The 19,572-nt window shown below is 36.8% G+C and overlaps 1 protein-coding gene and 1 long non-coding RNA gene across 2 annotated transcripts; one reads left to right on the top strand and one right to left on the bottom strand.

Annotated features, from left to right (window-relative positions):
- Positions 1-7,419: 7,419 nt before the first annotated feature.
- LOC132144634 (uncharacterized) lies at positions 7,420-9,321 on the bottom strand. Its single transcript, XR_009434370.1, has 3 exons — positions 8,239-9,321; positions 8,059-8,136; positions 7,420-7,824 (listed from the first exon to the last, which is right to left on the bottom strand). It is a non-coding gene; the product is annotated as an uncharacterized LOC132144634 (long non-coding RNA).
- An 89-nt stretch (positions 9,322-9,410) lies between these two features.
- LOC132144633 (uncharacterized) lies at positions 9,411-11,536 on the top strand. The gene is made up of 2 exons (XM_059555189.1): positions 9,411-10,127; positions 10,493-11,536. Exons 1-2 carry the CDS (start codon positions 9,541-9,543, stop codon positions 11,349-11,351), a joined length of 1,446 nt encoding a protein of 481 aa, XP_059411172.1. The 5' UTR covers positions 9,411-9,540; the 3' UTR covers positions 11,352-11,536.
- Positions 11,537-19,572: the final 8,036 nt, after the last annotated feature.

Here is a 19,572-nt window from a genome sequence, read left to right as displayed (position 1 = left end):
TTCTTCTATGACATCACGGCATAAAGCCCCTTTTGGAACCTTTATTCTTAAGAGTGCATAAATGTGTGCACTCAGTGTTTTCCTATGCTGACATCTTTAATCAAGACTATGTTTTGATACAAGACTAAAATCATCCAAAAGTAGTGCATGTTCATGACTTGCTCCCTGGATTAGTCTGATATCCTTGAATATACTTAACTATTATTCTTAGAACTTGTCTCATCTTGTCTGAAGGAGTTAGTTTGCCTTTTAAGGTCCATTGTTGGAGCCGTTCTGCAATTGCAGTCCAACTGAGGAACGCAAGCCAGTATCTCACACATGTGTCCAATATTTTTCACCATAAACCATCCAGCTGCATACTGCTGTTAGACTTCCAGTTAATTAGAATGAACTGGGGAATGTAAGATGTTACTTTTCCAGAGCTGTTGCTAGGGAGGGAAAGGAACTGTTGCTTATACTTTCCGAGCATTAACTTATTTTTATTAACTTTATAACTGTAAATTTTGTAAATAATATATGAGCTTGCAGACAGGCATTGTTGCATTTGTCTGTTGGCATTAAAAAAAGAAACAGCTATTATTTTTACAATAGCTCCAATAAGAATTTGAGCAGTTGAAAATAAGAGTAGTATTGCACTGCACAGCAAAATCTCAGTATGTAATAAAGTTTGGGGTCAGTATGCTCACCATGACTGCATTTATTATACTGCAGTCATAGTGTGTGTCCCCTGTTACATTTGTGGTTTTGACTCCCATCAGTAAAGCCTATGACTATTGCCCTAAAAGGGGATGTAAGAAATCTCAGAGTTGCAGGAACCTGCCCTTGTCACAGACAGTACACTTGATGTGTAGTGCCAAAGGCAGAAAACGCTGTGAACCATATGCATGTGCAAACAAAGGCTTAGTAAAATGGAAATAAAACCAAAAATTACTGTTTAACTCTCTATTACATGCATATTCTTTTAAAAAAATTGAAATGATATCTAAATTTATATACATATACTTTGCTGATGTAAGAATTTTTAAAACAATGCGTACTGACAGCACCTCAGTGAATTCGCTTCTAGGTCAACGTTATATAATTTGTATTTTTTAAGTTGGATAAATACTCAAAAGGTTCCCTGGGATTGTTACCCTGAAGCAATATCACAAATTGAAGGTTGCATATGAGTAAACATTGCATTGTGGTGATTTGAATACAAGGTAATATATGCAACACTTGTTCAGACAGAACTCTGTCTGCAAAAACACATTCTCTTCAAACTAAATGAGGCCCCACAAGCTCTAATGCAAACAAATGAGCTTTTGTGAGGAATCAGTTTATTCTTTGTTGCATATCTTGAAATAATTATTTGATCACTGACTTGAAATATGTTGCAGAAGCTTTATTGCAGTTTTGCCGATGAAATCTATGCTGCAGCTGGCTTGCATTTAAGCACAAGCCTGAGCGTCAGCCCAGCATGTGCTTTCTTACAGAAGATTACCATGACACGCTCCTGCTGGATCATACTTGAATAGATTTAAAACCATTTCAACAAGAATAAGTGTACTGTGTCATGTAACCTAAAAAAGACAACGCAATTAAAGGGGTAAGATGACGTTACTAGAAGGATAATTATTTTGTGTATTTGCTGTAATGCAATGTGTTTATGAGGTTTAAGGTTCAAAAAACACATTATTTTCCACATACTGTACATAATTGTTTCTCCTCTATGCCCCATTTTTCTGAAACGCATAGTTTTTTACAAAGCTCATCGTTCTGAAAAGCGAGGTGTGCTCTGATTGGCCAGCTATCTAGTGCGTTGTGATTGGCAGAATACCTCAAGCGTGTGACGGAAATGTTACACCCCTCACCATACTGTGATGGTGTGTGTCCCGGCGTGAAGAGACAAGAATTATAAACAACTATTATAAAATTATAAAAAATACCCAAATTATAAAAAATGCCCATTATAAATGAGGCATTTGTTGCATCCAGTGGGGACATAATCACTGATTATAATGACTTAAACTGTGTTTTTATCCATTGTGTTGCGTATCGCGCTGCATATACATAAAACCATGTCCGCATTTGTGATCGGAGAAACAACAATTAAACAAATGCTACTCTACACTGCTCAAAACCCACATTTGAATCATCAGTGGTAAATTCTTTCCATATGAAAACATACTTACAGACTGTGAGTCAGAAGCACCAGACTGTCCTTGCTAAGTTGGAATTGCCCCACTTTATAGAACAGCCTTTGATCACAGACCCATTGTAAGCTACTCTGCAGGTTCAGGAAACAGTCCTCTATAAAATGTGCTGCACAAATCTGAATATTTGGGTTGAACTGTTCTGGAACAGTGTTGTAAATACAACTAAACCACTGATTTCTAGTTGTGTCTTCCTTAGTAAGGCCAAACAAAGTAATTTCGCTTTCACAACAAAACACACAGCATCTCCACAACATGACGGCTGCGGCAACACTACTCAATTATCTTCAAGTACTCCGAGCTCTATTCCCCTTCAGTTGGCTGTTTGTGACAGTATTAACACATGCAGTTTCTTTAGCATACAAGGTGTTGTTTTTCTCAGATAATCCTACAAATAACTAGCATCTCATTTGCAAAACAAATGCTGGTGCAAATAGGAGTGTTTCCACAGGCTATCACCCACTCAGAAACATTTCTAGCAATACCAAACATTAAGAGTTCAATCTGAGAGACTGTCTCAAGATATCTTGTTTATTAAAAATGCACCACCTAACCATTTTTGTCTGAATTTTACATTTGTTCTTGCATTTAAGATTTGATTGTCTCTATTACGTTGAAGGGAATAGATTGCTCCGAAATTAAACTCTCTAAGGCCATCCAAAATGTAGATGAGTTTGTTTCTTCATCAGAATAGATCTGCTCACTAATTGATTCTCTAAAGTGAATGGGTGCCATCAGAATCAGAGTCCAAACAGCTGATAAAAACATCACAATAATCCAAATCACTCCCGTCCATAAATTAACAAAGCTGTGGTTTGTAAAAATAAAAATAAAATAATAATAATAATAATCCATCATTAAGGTATTTAACTTTAAACTGTTGCTTCTGGCCAAAATACAAATCTATAATAACACTTCCTTCAGTAAAAAGGTCATCAAAATCTACCAACCATAACTGGTTTTGCTTGTAAACCGTGCTTGATTTGTGCATATATCTCTCCTGATTCAGGCAGAAGTAACAGTTTGAAGTTTCTTGATATACGATATCTTTATGTATAACACACAGCATTTCACAAGACATTAATTGATGGACTTGAGTCCTGTGAATAACTTCTGGATTATTGTGATGTTTTTATCAGCTGTTTGGACTCTCATTCTGACGGCACCCATTCACTGCAGAGGATACATTAGTGATATAATGCTAAATTACTCCAAATCTGTTCTGATGAAGAAATAAAGTAATCCTAAGTAAGTAAATTTGAGTGTGAGTGTATATTGTGAGTACATTTTCAGCAATTTTTCATTTGCCGGTGAGCTTTCTTTAAAGTGAAATCCCCGAAAATAGCTTTCAGTGTTTCTGAAATGATCAGTATCATGTTTTGCCTGACGAGTTTAGATAACTTGAGTGATCCTGTGATCTTTCTTATCTTTGTTAAACACCTTCTATTGATTTGTTAATGAGGCAGAAACTCCAGTTGTGACCTCTACATGCCAAATTCATAACATGAGATGTTTTCTATCTGGTTAACAAAACGAAACCCTAATGATTCAGATGTTATCCCAAATCTGAGTCTCCATCCCATTCCATTTGAAGAGTGCATCGCAAAAGATAACCAGCACTCTTAAAGCGAAGACAGTGTAGTACTTTATATTCATGCCAAATTCCAATTCATAGATGCAATTAATCTGTCAACATCCACCTGGAATAAACGGCAACACCAGCGCATACGTGAACGAAAGTGGCAGTTTGAGTAGATCTTAACACATATTTATGCAAAGACCTCCACAATAGCAAGCTACTAACATGCAGATGTTCACAGCAGTGAACACACACACACACCGTGAACACACACCCAGGGCAGTGGGCTTTTTTTTTTTGCTGCGGTGCCTTGCTGAAGGGCACCTCAGTCGTGGTATTCCCGGCCCAAGACTTGAACCCTCAACCTTAGGGTTAGGAGTCAAAACTCTCTAACCTCTGTCTAGTTGTGTATATAGCAAATAGCATGCAAACACACTTACATCTGCCCCGACCAGTTCTACCTGTTACATGCTGTCCATTCATTCCCCTTCCTCCCAGTTTGCATTTCCTGGAGAGTTTACCAAAAGTGGTACTATATTTACCACTTTTGTCACTCATCAAGAAAGAAAGAAGAATTAGTGTGTAAACATGATTCTCTAACTACACCTGTAAAGATAATGCTGTCATGGAAAAGAAAAAATAAACACTTTTTTCCCCCAATTTTTTTGTTTTGTTTTGCAGGCTTCGTCTCAGCCCACCGTGACACTGTGTGGTTTGTTTCACGTTTCCTCATTGCAATGCTTTGCCCAAACACAGTATGCTTTTAAAGCAGGAGTGCCCAACCCTGCTCCTGGCGATCAACGATCCTGCAAAGTTTAGCTCCAACCCTAATCAAACACACCTCCCTTTCATTTTTAAGTGAGCTTGAAGACCTTAATTAGTTGCTTCAGGTGTGTTTGATTGGGATTGGAGTTGAACTTTGCAGGACAGTAGATCGCCAGGAGCAGGGTTGGGCACTTTTCCCTTTTCAAAACTTAAAATTATATATATTTATTCACTCATGTCATTCCAAACTCAAGTTGCTTTTGCAGAGATCAAAAGAATATGTATTTTAAAATGTTTCAACTCTTTGTCCAGACTATGAAAGTCAGTGGGGTCAAAAATAACACTGACTTTCACTGTACATATCCTCAAAATAACTATCCCTTAAGCTACTCACACAAAGAAAGTGCTTATAAAACGGAGAAGAGTCCTGCTGGAAAGTTGCTTGTGTAAGCTGTATTAGGTTACATGCATTACTCATAAGCACTTGTAAAGATTGTGACAAGGCAGTTTTCAAAGTTGCTGTACTGGATGCATGAAGCACTACAGAGCTGTAAGATGACAGGATCATAGAGAGCACAGTATGCTTCTTTATACAATATGGATTAAATATCATCTCAGTTAATGCATATCGACGCTTTAAGACCAAGCCCTGTTAGTGTAAACATTGTCCAACATAAGTGCATGATGAATTAATTCAGTAAGCCAAGGCAGCTCATTTCATTTGTTTAGTGCTTTTCAAAATCCATGTTGTTTCAAAGCAGTTTTAACGAGCCTTAATGTCTTTAAATCTGCTAAGAACTGTAACTGTTTATATTAAAGAGTGTCGTTTAGTTCAGGGCTTTGACATGGCCAATGTGGGACATTAACCTTTTAATCTGGAGCCATTCCAATACAAATATGGCTTTGGGTTTTTTTGGATTATTTTCCTAATGGGTGTATACTTTAGCAGTCAGAAACGTGAGCAACATTTTCCAGCATCCGCTCCCATTTTTACAAGATTTCCTGTCCCTATCTGGCGAAAACAGCTAGAGACTATTACCAAAATCTATTTCTCTTCTTACTGATTTGAATGCTGTAAAAGATTTTGTCTAAATCCAGACATCAACTACTTTAATGTAATATTTGTGTGGGCGTGTGTGTGGGAGTGTAACTGAGCTATATTCATGTTTTCTCTCCTTAACTCCTGCAAATGGCCTCTTTAACAAATGCCCTTGTTCACAGAGAGCGACAGGCGTTTCAAGGAAGTGTGATATGATACAGCTGACTGCTGATTATTGTCCCGGTGGGTGCAGTATTTCTCAATCCTGTGTCTCTTATCTAAGTCCTGGTTCACCTCATTAGATCACCAGTGATGTGCTGCTCTGTGACCTGAGCTGGGTGTGTCAGATTATCAAGATACCTAAAAAAAAAAACAGCATTGAGAAACACTGAACAAATCAGAACAACGTTACATACCCTTGATTAATTTATTTACCTATTTATTTATTTATTTATATATATTTATGTTTAAAATAATTTCTATTTGCACTGTAAGAACATAAAAAAGGAAAAAGTAGGCCTACTGGTAATTTTCTGCCAGGATTTTTTTATCTGTGGATTTTACAGACATTTCCTTTAAGACTAATAACACACTACAGTCCGTAATTCAAAATATGGGTAAAACACCTAGGGCTTATAAAAACTTAATGTGGAGAATGTTTACTATTTTTACAGACATCTTTTGTGCTATATGATTTCAGCTATCCACTGGCAAATCAAAGATCACAAGGTTACCATAAAAACGTCTGCTGATAAGAAATGCAGTAATAGCAATAAAAATATCACTGAAGCAAAAATCGATGCAGTCTTTTAACATTTCAATACTCTGGATGGAAAATCAAGAAACATTTTTTTAATGACAATATTGTGCCTTTATCGTGCATTGTGTCCCTTGAGCAAAGTACTCCACCTAGAGGTTAAGACAAAGAAAAAACTCCATTTACTCCATTGAACACAAGTTTTGAGTTCCTTTTTTCTTTTCTGAAAGTTGACGTCCAGGAATTACTCATTAAATTAAACTAGCTTAATGTTTTAATTCATTTTGGGATATTTTATAAGCAATTAAAAGAGAATTTGAATGCCTGCTTATCTGTAAACCGAATTGTTTCACGTAGCTTGACAAGAGAAGATGAGTCTTCTTGGTCAAGATTGACAAGATTCATCCATTCCATATGAACAAAGTTTAAGTATTTGTACTTTGGCTTTTCCAAACACACTCTCAGATAACTTTGGGTTGACCCCCGACACCTAACTACCGAGAGACATGAACAGTTATTACAGACTGCCATCTACCGTCTGAAGTGCGAAACAAGAACATTCTGAATCAGTGCAGTAGCGCCCCCTGCTGCTCTCATACTGCGCTTTGCTCTCTCTTTATTAAACTGGTTGCATCGAGCATTACTCCTATAGGACCTACGATTTATGCATAATCTGAATGCTAAATAAATAAGAGTTTCATATGGTTTGTTATGGTAGGACAATATTTGGCCGGGATACAACTATTTGGTAATCTGGTATCTGAGTGTGCAAAAAAAAAATACTGAGAAAATTGTCTTTAAAGTTGTCCAAATTAATGAAGCAATGCATATTACTAATTAAAAAAATAAGTTTTAATATATATACAGGAATTTAATAAAATATCTTCATGGAACATGATCTTTAATTAATATCCTACACTCTTAGAAGAAAAGGTTAAAAAAAATGAACCTTTTGAGGTTCCTGGAGATTCAGTTCCTTTATGAACCCTTTTCTAGATAGCAATAACATTATTATTTTTATTATTATTATACATTATAATCCAATTTCACTATAAACAAAGAACACCATGATTGTCTATAAACTGTTTAATACATAAATATGTATTACAAACAAACCAACAAACACAAATAAATAAACAATCATCGATAAATATGTATTACAAACAAACTAACAAACACATACATAAACAACAATAAATATCATGCATTTATATACATACACATTAATTTAATAAAACAAATAATAATAATTGGCCATTGTGGGTGGCATATTGGTTTTGGCATTATGATACATTAAACAGTTTTCAGTAGAAGTCAGGGTGTCTCTCAACTTTGAAGCTTATTCAGTGTTGAAGTTGAAGTGTAGAGCTGTGTTCACATCATGTACTTCACAGACCTCCTCCTCCACTTCCAGCATTATTTCTTAAAGAGACTCCACACCCAAGGCATGTCCCTTTATAAACAGCACAGGCTTGGGTGTATCTGGTTCCTAAACAAGGAGAAAATAATGTTATACTATAACAATATTTAGTAGTTAATGTGAAATATATATATATATATATATATATATATATATATATATATATATATATATATATATATATATAGCTCCATAGAATAATTCCATTATAAAAACAAATGTTTAGAAGAAATCATAACCAAGAGAAGGGGTTGAAAAAGAACAAATTATAGATTTAGATATTATGGATACAAATACACTCACCTCACTGATGACACAAAGAGATCTCAGACTCTGCTTTAATAGAAGTGGAAACAGCAGGACAGCAGCAACCACTGACATCTTTAATAGAAAATTTGTTGAATTGAATATGGCATAGGCTACTATGTTTCTGATCATTGTGATTCTTAGCTTTCCTGTGCATGCAAATCAGTGATTTATTACCTTTGTGTGCCAAATCAACACAGATTTGTTTTTCTTCATCCAGCTCAGTAACAATATCTCCCCAGCTGCTCTTCTTTAGCGCTCATTGATCTCTGTTTGTGCCACCAGACTCTGTCTGTAACTGACCTTGACCTCTTTTAATACAAATCTTGACCAGATAGATCCTGCAAAATAAATAAATAAACATATACATGAAACATTCTCACGGGATAATAGAAATGTAAGTATTGAAGTGTCACATTATTTTTAGCAAACCTACCTCTACAATGGTTGCGATATTTTTGATGGACTCCTGGTAAAATGATCTGTTTTCTTACTTTACTGAACCTGAAGCAAATGTCATTTTTTCTTCAACATTAATCAAAGGTGATCTTTCTTTTTTGAATTTGTTTTTAAGCACATCCTCTGCCAGTCTTTTCTCTCAAAAGCTGGTATTTGGTAAAAAGGGCTGAAAACAACTTGTGTTCACCTGTTGCATACCTGAAAATAGAGAAAAACATTTTTACCCTCATCATTCTCTAAAATTATAAACTTAATGCATGGACATTAGCATGTATATGTGCATTTAATCAAACAGACCTTGAATTGTTTTTGATCTTGATTGCTTTGTCCTGTCAAAGAAAAAATCTCTGGTCTAAAGTAATTTTTTTCTTTTTTGCTACAAACAAGCAATATGTTGTCTTGAGATTGATCCAGGTGGAATATCAACAGGAAGTCCTACAAAAAAGTTTCCAGAAAGATGCATGTTAGTATGGTAAATACAGCTCAATGATTTGCAAAGATAACAATATAGTTCAGCTAAACATATGTGGACACCTGACCTTACCATCACTCCTAACTGAGCATCGCATTAAAAATGGGAATGCAATAAAGTTGCTTTGTAATAACAACCAAATGCATAAATATAAGAAAATGTCAAAGTCACTAAGCTCTTCCGTACATCCCATTAAATAATTACAATAGTAAATAATAATGAGTAAAGGTGTCCACATATTTTTAAACACATGTAGAATAGTAACTTACTCGTGGTGTCTGTGGTCTTGCTGGCATCTCAGTATTTAGGTTTTCTTGTAATCTTATCAATTTAACTTCATCCTTCATTTTTTGGGGAATATAGGTTCTATGCAGCAGGAATTGTGACGTGTTTCCGGCTACACTCTCTACTGCTCTACTGGGCTAACAGTTTCCGGTTCCATATTTACATCTGACGCTAAACCTCGCGAGATCGATGGGTATGGAGCGAAACTTAAAAGCGACAAACATTTCTGGTTGTTAGTATATATAGTTTTTGGCATCTTAACCATGGAGAAAAAGGTTTTCCGATACCAAAAGCTAATGCGATCTAGATCGGAACATTGTTGTGTGCCGTTGTGCGTTGTGTCGGCAAGATACAACTTGACTGTGAGTTTCCATTCATTTCCAGTGGAAGAGGATCTCAGAAAAAAGTGGCTCGTTCAGATCAGGAGAGATGACTTCCAAGTCAACAAAAACACAAAGGTGTGTAGCGTTCATTTCAGACCTGATGACTTTATGGAAGGTGCTCGTCTGAAACGTCTGAAAAAAGGTGTTTTCCCTACACTATTTGAGTGGAACCACTACCAGGAGCAGCTGCCGAGGTTGAGTGTTTGGGAACGTCGAGAGAGACCGCTGACCCCTGATCCTGACTCGGACGCAGAACAGGAAGATATGGACTTTGATGTGGAGAGGATTGGACATGATTATTGTTCCGTTCCCGAAGCTGCAGCTGTGGACATGGTTCTACATGAAAACGAGGAGTTAAAAAGGGAGATAGAAGATGTACGGAAGCAGTTGGAGCAAACAAAGATGATACACCGCTTTGGTCTCAATAGATTTGCTGGGTCCGATGAGGACATTCGCTTTTATACAAGGTAAGATTGTATTGCCTGTGGTAAGCAATTTAATAGCATTGCCACTGTCCTGAAAACACTGGTCCACATTTCTGATAAATATGATTGGAGTTGTATACGATAGCTACACGTAGCCTAGGCAGCCTAAAAGTAACAACAACATAATTATAAGTATGAACACCAGCTGTTGTCTTCAACAGCAACTAGAGTTAGTTTAATTATACATAGCAAATTCCATAATTGTCATGACTCAATATTGTAAAGATTGTTGTATCAGTTACTTGTAGTTCAGCATTCCTATTTTCTCAACTTTAAACTTACTACAAAGCTATGTATAAGTATTTTATGCCATGTGAGAACCAATGCATGTTTTTTTTTCTTGACAGATTTGCAACATACAACCACCTGATGGCCTTCTGGGAATTGATTGAACCGGCAACTCACAGGATGATTCGTGTCACCAACTCCAAAGTCTTCAAGGAGCCTGGAAACACTCGGGCACTTCCTGCAATAGACGAGTTCTTCCTGTTCTTGATGCATCTTGCTTTGGGCCTCAAGCAAAAGGACCTTGGTCATCGGTTTCAAGTACATCAGACCACTGTAAGCCGCATCATAATAACCTGGGCCAACTTCCTGTACCATGTCCTGGGGTCAGTGTGCATTTGGATGCCAAAAGAGAAAGTACGAGCCCATCTGCCAGAAGAATTCCATCAATTTCGAGACACACAGGTTATCCTGGATTGTACAGAGATCCGCTGCCAAACACCTTCCTCTTTGCTACTACAAAGTGAGGTCTTTTCAAATTACAAGTCTCACTGCACCTTCAAAGCGTTAGTAGGAATGGCACCTCATGGTGCAATAACATTTGTTTCTGCACTGTATGCAGGGTCTATTAGTGACCGGGAGCTGTTCAAACAGTCAGGGATCATTAACCTTCTTACCCCTGACATGGCCATCATGGTGGATAAGGGCTTCTTAATTGATAGCCTGGTGCCATGTAAAATCCACCGGCCTGTTTTCCTGACCAATGGAAAACAAATGTCAGCTGATGAAGTGACACACACTCAGTCTGTGGCTAGGCTCAGGGTACATGTTGAATGTCTTATCCGTCGCATTAAAGAGCATAAGTTGTTTGACACAATCATCCCCTTGTCCATTTCTGGTAGCATAAACCAACTGTTCACAGTGGCATGTTTGCTTGTGAACTACCAATGTGGACCACTTGTCAAGGCATGGAGCCACTGAGTCTAAAAACTCTCATCCTTGATGATGTGCTAGGGTTTGTATCAATATTATACATATACTTTTGTAAATACTATGGATTTCACTCTGTTCTGTATTAATACCTCTGATCAACAGACAAAACTCAGACAGTTTCCTTATACATATTTTATTATAATAACACAAAAAACAATAAGAATCTAAAGATAGAGTATATACATGTGTAATGTAATATAATAGATATGCATATATTGTATAAATATAGTGTGTGTATATATATATATATACGGCTCCCGTGTTGCAGCTTCAATCCTGTGGGCCATGTAGAATGACACCTGTAGTGATTTCATATATACATGTTCCTCCTCTGATAACACATTGGCACATGTGGTTGGCTCAAGCCTATAGCCTTGGATGGGAAGGGAGAGTTGGGCTGGGGCTTCTGGGATGTTGATGATTTCCCGCATTTCTGGTGGTTTTTGCTGAAATGACAGCACACTCCCGGCCTGGACAGCCCCAAAAGCTGACTGAACTAATGGGACATGCCCATGGTGGTCACCAGAGGTGCAAGCAAAGGGTTAAAGTCCCTATATACTTCTTCCACTCTCAATGTGGCACGATCTGGCATTTCCCCGTCCAGTGCTTTGTAGAGAGAACTTCTGAAAATGTTGAAGAGAAAAGATGTAAAAAAAAACAAAAAAAAAACTGAAGCATATTAACTGCATACATATTGACCACATCAACACATAGCTTAAACTAAAGGTAATATAGTCTCACCTCACACAAACAGCGGTAGAATTTTGGGGTTTGCGGACCTCCATGTCTCCCACCGGACCTGGCCTAACACCCTGACAGCAATGAGACATTTTGACATGGGATCACAATAGTTAAATGTTCATAGGTACAATTCACATGACAGACGAATGACTTACCAAGGTCCTTGGCTTATGCCAGGTCTGCTCCGTTTCTGTGCAACTGTGCACTGGGGGTACAGCAGGGATGCCTAATTGTGAAAAATGTGCTGTTTGATACAGTAGTGCAACCAAATGGTTGCATAAGGCACACCCCGCCACACAGGAGCAGTGGGTGCTAACCAAAATAACAGGTTTCAAGTCTTTTAACACCATCTAGGAAGAAATAGAAGCTTAGATGAGAAATATCCCTTAAGAGCTGAACTGTTAAAATATAACTAATAAAAGCATACGGTTGTATTGTAGATGAGAGCCACATAGACCTATCCATTCACATCCATAAACAGTAGACTGAGCCATGTACTAGGGCTGCACAAGTAATACATTTGCAATCGCAATTACAGTGTGTAGAAAGAAAAACACCAATCTTATCATCTTAAGCACACAGAATAATGTAAGTGAACTTTTTCACTTACATTTTTCTGTGTGCTTTAGATGAAAAGATTGGTGTTTTTCTTTCAACAGCTCTCACACACATACATACACACACATACACACACACACACACACACACACACACAAATATATATATATTTGAGGCTAAATGCAATAATTTTGTAATTGAGCCTTTAAACTTGTAAACTTGTTAAACTTGTGTAATTGAATAAATCATATATATATTTGAGGCTTAATGCATTAGAAAAGCAATTTAAATTGTGCTATTTGAAATTTATTGAAATAATTGAAATTTATAATCGCAATTACAATTTCAAGGGAATAATCGACAATTATGATTTTTGTCATAATCGTGCAGCCCTAACATGTACATTTAGATAATGTTATTTATCAGCTGGGCAATTTATCAGCAGGCCTAACCATTTCCCTAACATTGAACCTAGAAACCCTACTTTCAATTCATGTGGCTTTTAATTTTTCCTCATGGATCTATGACAGACTGCCCTCACGCTGACCTCTCCTGTCACCTTGTTTTTCATTGACACTGTTACGGAAAAAGATGAACATACATTTCTAAACTGGATTACACTCGTTCTTACTAGGGCTGTCAAAATTGCTCAAAAAGAGCTCTGCTGTGGTAAACATGGAACTTTTCCTTGACATGAAACGATAAATAATCAAACCTCGGATCCATTGCTTGACAGAACTCCCCGAAGCGTGCCCCATCCGCGATACTGATCGGTCTCATGTCCTTAAAAATGAACGAAATTATTTTATCCATTATGGCCTCTTGTCATGTTGCAGACAAAGTGCTTGCGGCGGGCGATGCAAAGTAACGTTAAGTATCAAGACGTGACTGTTTAGCTGGAGTTCCACACATTATGCCATGCTCATTTGGGCGCACATTTTTGAGATGTGACCTCATGTTGCTAGTGGTCGAATGCTATGCTAACTGTATCTTAAATAGCTTGCATTCAACAATCTCGCGGGTAAACAATTTTACCTCATTTTCTCTGCTGCGGTCGAGTTGGGCTCTGCACTTGCTGGCATCTTCCATGAAGACGCGTCAACTTTCAGCAGTGATGCTGTGCCAGACAGTGCGACTCCTGTGAGGCTGTGACCTGTCCCTGAACCCTCAGGTGCGCTAGCGCGCCCACCGCTAAGCAGACAACCATGCCTCTACTACCGCGGGCCTTTTTTCCACATTTTTTTTTTATTCGAATATTAATTTTCACCTTCGAAATTCGTTTTTTTTTTTTACAATTCGAATTTAGAATATTCGTTGACAGCCCTAGTTCTTACACTGTGCTAGTTGTCTGTTTTAATATAGTATAGTATTGTGAAAGAAAATAAATAACGTTAACAAGTTCAGTCACGTCAGTTTCTTGATTACAATGCAGTATGATAACGTTAGCTACTTACCCTCATAGTTGTCGATATAGCTGCCGATATACATTTTAAATCCCTTTTCCCGCTTGCTGTTGGGAGCGGCACATGATGTTTTTACAAAACGGTCTATGTCATTTACTGTGAGACTAGGTAAATCCTGAAGACAGCGACTATAAAAGAGAGCCATATCTGTCCGTGTATAAACAGGAAGTTGAACCGGAAGTTGGTAGCCTAGTACACGCGAACCCGGAACTGTGTAGTGCATAAAGCGTATTCTTAGTTAGGTTCATTAAAGTGTCTCCGTCAATTTCAGTATCAGTATCTGTTAAAACAACAGGAGTCATGATATTATATTCATAAAGTTAGAGTTAGAAAGGCAGTTATAAAGTAAATACAAACAGTGTTATTTTAATTTGGCATACTACCTTTATATAGGGACAACGGTGTCTCTTCTGAGGATTGATGATAATAGCGTCCTGCTGTCGTCCAGGTTCAGTTCTTCATGAATGAAGTACAGTACATTACCAAGCAATCAGTGTAGCTCACAGCGTTGGTGAAAATAATCAAAACACGAGTTCTCTGGACGGGTAAAGTGACTTAATATTGTGGCCACATTAACATCTTGTGTGCTTAATTCTGAGGCACGTGGTCATTTATTCATTATGTAACACACAGTTATGACATTAGGTAGGTGTTATTTTCATAGGTTTTCAAAAAGGACATACTTTATTTGAAAGGTTTTGTTGTCTTACCTCAGATATTCGTGCTGTTCCACTCAGTGCCGCTGTTTGCGCTTGAATGTTTGTAACGGTTTTTCCGCGCGGTCTCTGATCTTGCGCGTAACAGATTCAGTGCTTTGCGTTGCGTTACGCAACTTGCGTATTAAGCCCAGAAACCTTCGCCCTGGTTTAAATGCATATGTTTTGATTAATTTGTTTTTATTCTCAAAATCGAAACAATATCGTTATAATAAAAGTAATAATAAAGATGATGATGATAATAAAAAAACAATTACTAATAAGAAAGAAAGAAAGAAAGAAAAATAATCTTGCTGACAAAACCTTACACAACAAATATAGATATGCTTCACATTTGAAGGAGTGTTACAAAATGACATAACAGTGTTCCTCAATAATATAAACATGTCTAAAAAGGTGCTTTGCAACCAGATTCATTTAAAATCATTCGCTTTTGTCACTTGTAATGTTCTGAGCTGAATTAGTAGGCTATCTGAGGTTTGAAGGTTGAATGTGGTATGGGGAAAATTTAAAGGATGTACAGCTGTAAAATATGAAGATAGCCTATTGAACATAAAGTTTATTTTTAGGGGTAAGAATTTCACTTCACTTTCTCCATTTAGCACAGAATAGCTTCTGGTTCATTTATGAACATAAAACTGAACTTAGTTTTTTTTCTGATTTTTAATGTGTGTTCTAAAAATTTACAACAACATGGTGCACTAAACATTATTGTGCAATTTAGAGATATGTGAGGTGGTCATGAGTACAGACAAAACACACTGTATCAACAATGTTGCCACAACTGCATCTGACATCACAATTAGTAAATGATTAAGAGTAAATGATATTGAGTGTGTAAATTAATAATTTACTAATGTAACAGTTAAGCAAATTCTGTTCTAACTGTTCTCTTTCTAGTCTTTACATTACATCTTAGAAATGGTTCATGAAAGAACCTTAAATATTCTAGGTTCTAATATGAACCTTTTACCACAGCAAAGGTTCTTAAAATAACTGCCAAATAACCAGTGGATCATTATAGAACCTTTAAGTTAAACTTTGAACCTTTTTGATAGCTAGAAGTTCATTTTTGCACTTAAAGGTTCTTTTTTGAACTCTAAAGGTTCAATCTCTTCTAAGAGTGTAATTATTTTTGGCATAAAAGAAAAATTTATAATATTGACCATTACAATGTATTGTTGGCTACTGCTACAAATATACCCCAGCGACATAGACTGATATATATTAGGGGTGTAACGTTACGCAAAAATCACGGTTCGGTACGTACCTCGGTTTTAAAGTCACAGTTCGGGTCATTTTCGGTAGAGTAAGGGAAAGAAATGCAAACATTAAACTCCAGGTTGTTTATTACTATAAACTTTTTTTTAACAATTTGTTTACAAAAAAAAATACTTTTTAATAAAATACATAGAAAATAAAAAAAGAATAAGAAATAAAATACTGTTGCAAAGTTCTCCACTAAATAAAATACTCTCAGTCTCAAACCAATATCATATAATAAAATATAATGAAAAATATAAATAAATAACTATGATTACAGTGCAGCATTACCAATCCCAGCTTGTAGGCCTGCTCATATTTAAAATATATATATAACTTTTCCAAAGTGTAAAGTGCAGCATGAACAGTTTCAGTTTTTAGACCTGCTCAGATTTCGTTATTGCGTTGGCCCGATCGGAATTAAGAGCAAAGGTCTGTTTAAATGCAGACGGGAGCTGCGTTTGAATTACAATCGTTTTTTTCCTAGTTGTAGTGATGTTCACACTCGCGTGATGCCTTTTGAAAACCTTAGGCCGGTGACACACTGGCATATTGCACCTGTCAAACATAGTCCATTTTGCCGACAATACTGTTGATGGTGTCCTTTATCAGTAGGCTTTATATTTATGCTCAACATGAAGTATAGATATTGTTGTCGTAAAGACAAGATCCTGGTCTGTCGGCGCCCTGGCCTCCACAGTCACCGGACCTGAACCCAATCGAGATTAGGGGTGAGCTGGACCGCAGACAGAAGGCAAAAGGGCCAACAAGTGCTAAGCATCTCTCGGGGAACTCCTTCAAGACTGTTGGAAGATCATTTCAGGTGACTACCTCTTGAAGCTCATCAAGAGAATGCCAAGAGTGTGCAAAGCAGTAATCAAAGCAAAAGGTGGCTACTTTGAAGAACCTACAATATGACAATATACAATATTTCACACTTTTTTGTTATGTATATAATTCCATATGTAATTCCACATGTTAATTCATAGTTTTGATGTCTTCAGTGTGAATCTACAATTTTCATAGTCATGAAAATAAAGAAAACTCTTTGAATGAGAAGGTGTGTCCAAACTTTTGGTCTGTACTGTATATATGTTTAAATTACTTTTTTTTGACAGCACAAAAATTAAGTAATTAATTGCACATTTTTTATGAGATTAATCAATAATCCAAACAAATGTTAAAGTTTTTAAATAAACTTTTATATTGCAATAATTTCAAAATAAATCTTCAAATTAATAATCAAACAACATTAAGACAGTATATTTTTTATATTTGTTTAATTGCATCTTTTTTTTATGACTGATACAAAAACTGATGTCTCTATAAAATAGTTTTTCCCTATGATATTTAACCATTGATTATAGCCATTCAACATTATCGTATAATTGTGTGTTTGTGTAAGATGCAATGAACAAGCATGAGCTGAATCAATATGCAACTTTATTAACAGGCCTCAGCGCAAACACACAACAACGCCGCCACCGGATACAGGCCAAACATGGCATTACACCGTGTAACATCTCCCTTTCTTTAAAGGATTGCCACACTTCACTAAGAACACCTTCCCTTCATTAACAACCCCAACTCCTAACAGGAACTCAAAATTACTAGCTAAACTTATGCTTTGTAATATTAGTTCTGAACTGCTTTTAAGACACTAAGAAGGACTCACAAATCAAGTGTGTGTGGTGGCCGTGACTGACGGCCTCTGCGAGTAATGATCGGGGTTTCCCAGTGGTGACTGTTTGTTAGTCACGGTCAGTCTTCGTTCTGTTTGCCATGGGAAGTCCCGTCCTAAGTCTAAAGGACATATGTTTCGTCAGTGGAGAATTACTAGCCATGTATCTGACCTGTTGAGTTTCGCGCTCTTACATTGCGATTTTACGATCTTCACTGTCTGTTCAGCTTTTCCATTAGATTGGGAGTGAAGATGTAACATGAACAAACCCCCATTTTCCCGCAAATTTTCTGAACATCTCACAAGCGAATTGCGCTGCGTTGTCAGTGATAACCTGATCTGGCTGTCCATAATGTGCAAACTGAACTTTACAGCATGCAATGACTGTGTCTGCTGTCAGATTTGGCAGCGGATCAATTTCCCAGTAATCCAAGCAGTGGTCCACTATTATAAGAAATCATATAGGTCCATACTTACAATTTGTCAGGGGCGGACGGGAATCTCATGGGACATCAGTTGGCCACATAATCTTTTATCTCGCCTCTCAAATTAGCACCCGTGGCGCCAGGGGGGGTCTTGGGGGGTCTCAAGACCCTGTAAAAAACCGCTGTGACCCCCCCATTTGACCCCCCCCCCCATCCTCTTCCTGATTAAAAAATATATATATATCCGGGATAAAGATTAAAAAAATGTTTCTTTTCAAACTATGCAGAACAATAATAAATAATAATTATTTCGACATTTATTCGTACACTGAACCGAGAACCGTTTCTGTCAGACGCGTCCGATTCGAGAACCGAGGAGCTGATGATATTGCGCATGTGTGATTCAGCGTGAAGCAGACCGACACACAGAGCGTCTGAACCAAACTGATTCTTTTGGTGATTGATTCTGAACTAATTCTGTGCTAATGTTATAAGCCGAAGGCTTGAATGAAGGGCAGTCATCGCCAATGACATTACATCGAGCGCAAAAGAACCGGTGAACCGTTTTTTTTACAACTGGTTTATTTGATCGAATTGTCCGAAAGAGCAGGTTCACTTAAGCAGCTCCTTTGCCCCTTAAGTGCCCTTTTGTCAAAGCAAAATTTCCTCGAATTTTTTTTGTAATAACATTCCCTTTTGTGAATGCCTGTCCACGCCCAATCATAATATTAGTACAATTTATTAATAATAATTTAGCCGTAAATAAAATCACCAACATGATGACCTTTCACCGGACGACGACGACCTCATCCGACCAGGACGATTCCTCATGCCGCACATGCATTTTTTAATTGTTAGAGGATATTTTCAGGCTTATTTAAGGCTTATTCAGATTTATTATAAAAATAAAAACAATTAAGAAATGAATTAAAATATAATTATATTTTAAATGTGACACAAATATTTTTTTTTCTACAATAGCAACAGTGTTTACAACAGCAAGACCACTTTAGCCTGTAAACTCAATAATATCTCTCTGGCAATAAATGTAAAAATATCAATGTCAATAAAAAATGCATAATATACCTGACATCAAAGTGCAGTGTGAAGGATATGAATAACAAATGTAGTCTGTCATTTGTTTACATTGCAAAGGTGTTCAGTTTTAGACAACTACAACACTAATAATAATATTAATCACTATATTCCAGTGTATCAGTTTTTTAATGTTTTGTATCAATATTTAAGGTGGACTTATTGATTAGGTGCAAGAGTAGTAGTGATGGTTAAAATAATAGATTAATGCTGAAATAGTAAATTGAGCCTTGTTCCTAGATGGACAGAGAGTGGAAAGTAATAGAT

The sequence above is a fragment of the Carassius carassius genome, chromosome 8 (genome assembly GCF_963082965.1).
Source record: "Carassius carassius chromosome 8, fCarCar2.1, whole genome shotgun sequence".
Taxonomy (NCBI): Eukaryota; Metazoa; Chordata; class Actinopteri; order Cypriniformes; family Cyprinidae; genus Carassius; species Carassius carassius.
The sequence above is the reverse complement of the archived record's forward strand: the minus strand, read 5'-3'. Positions and strand labels throughout refer to the sequence as shown.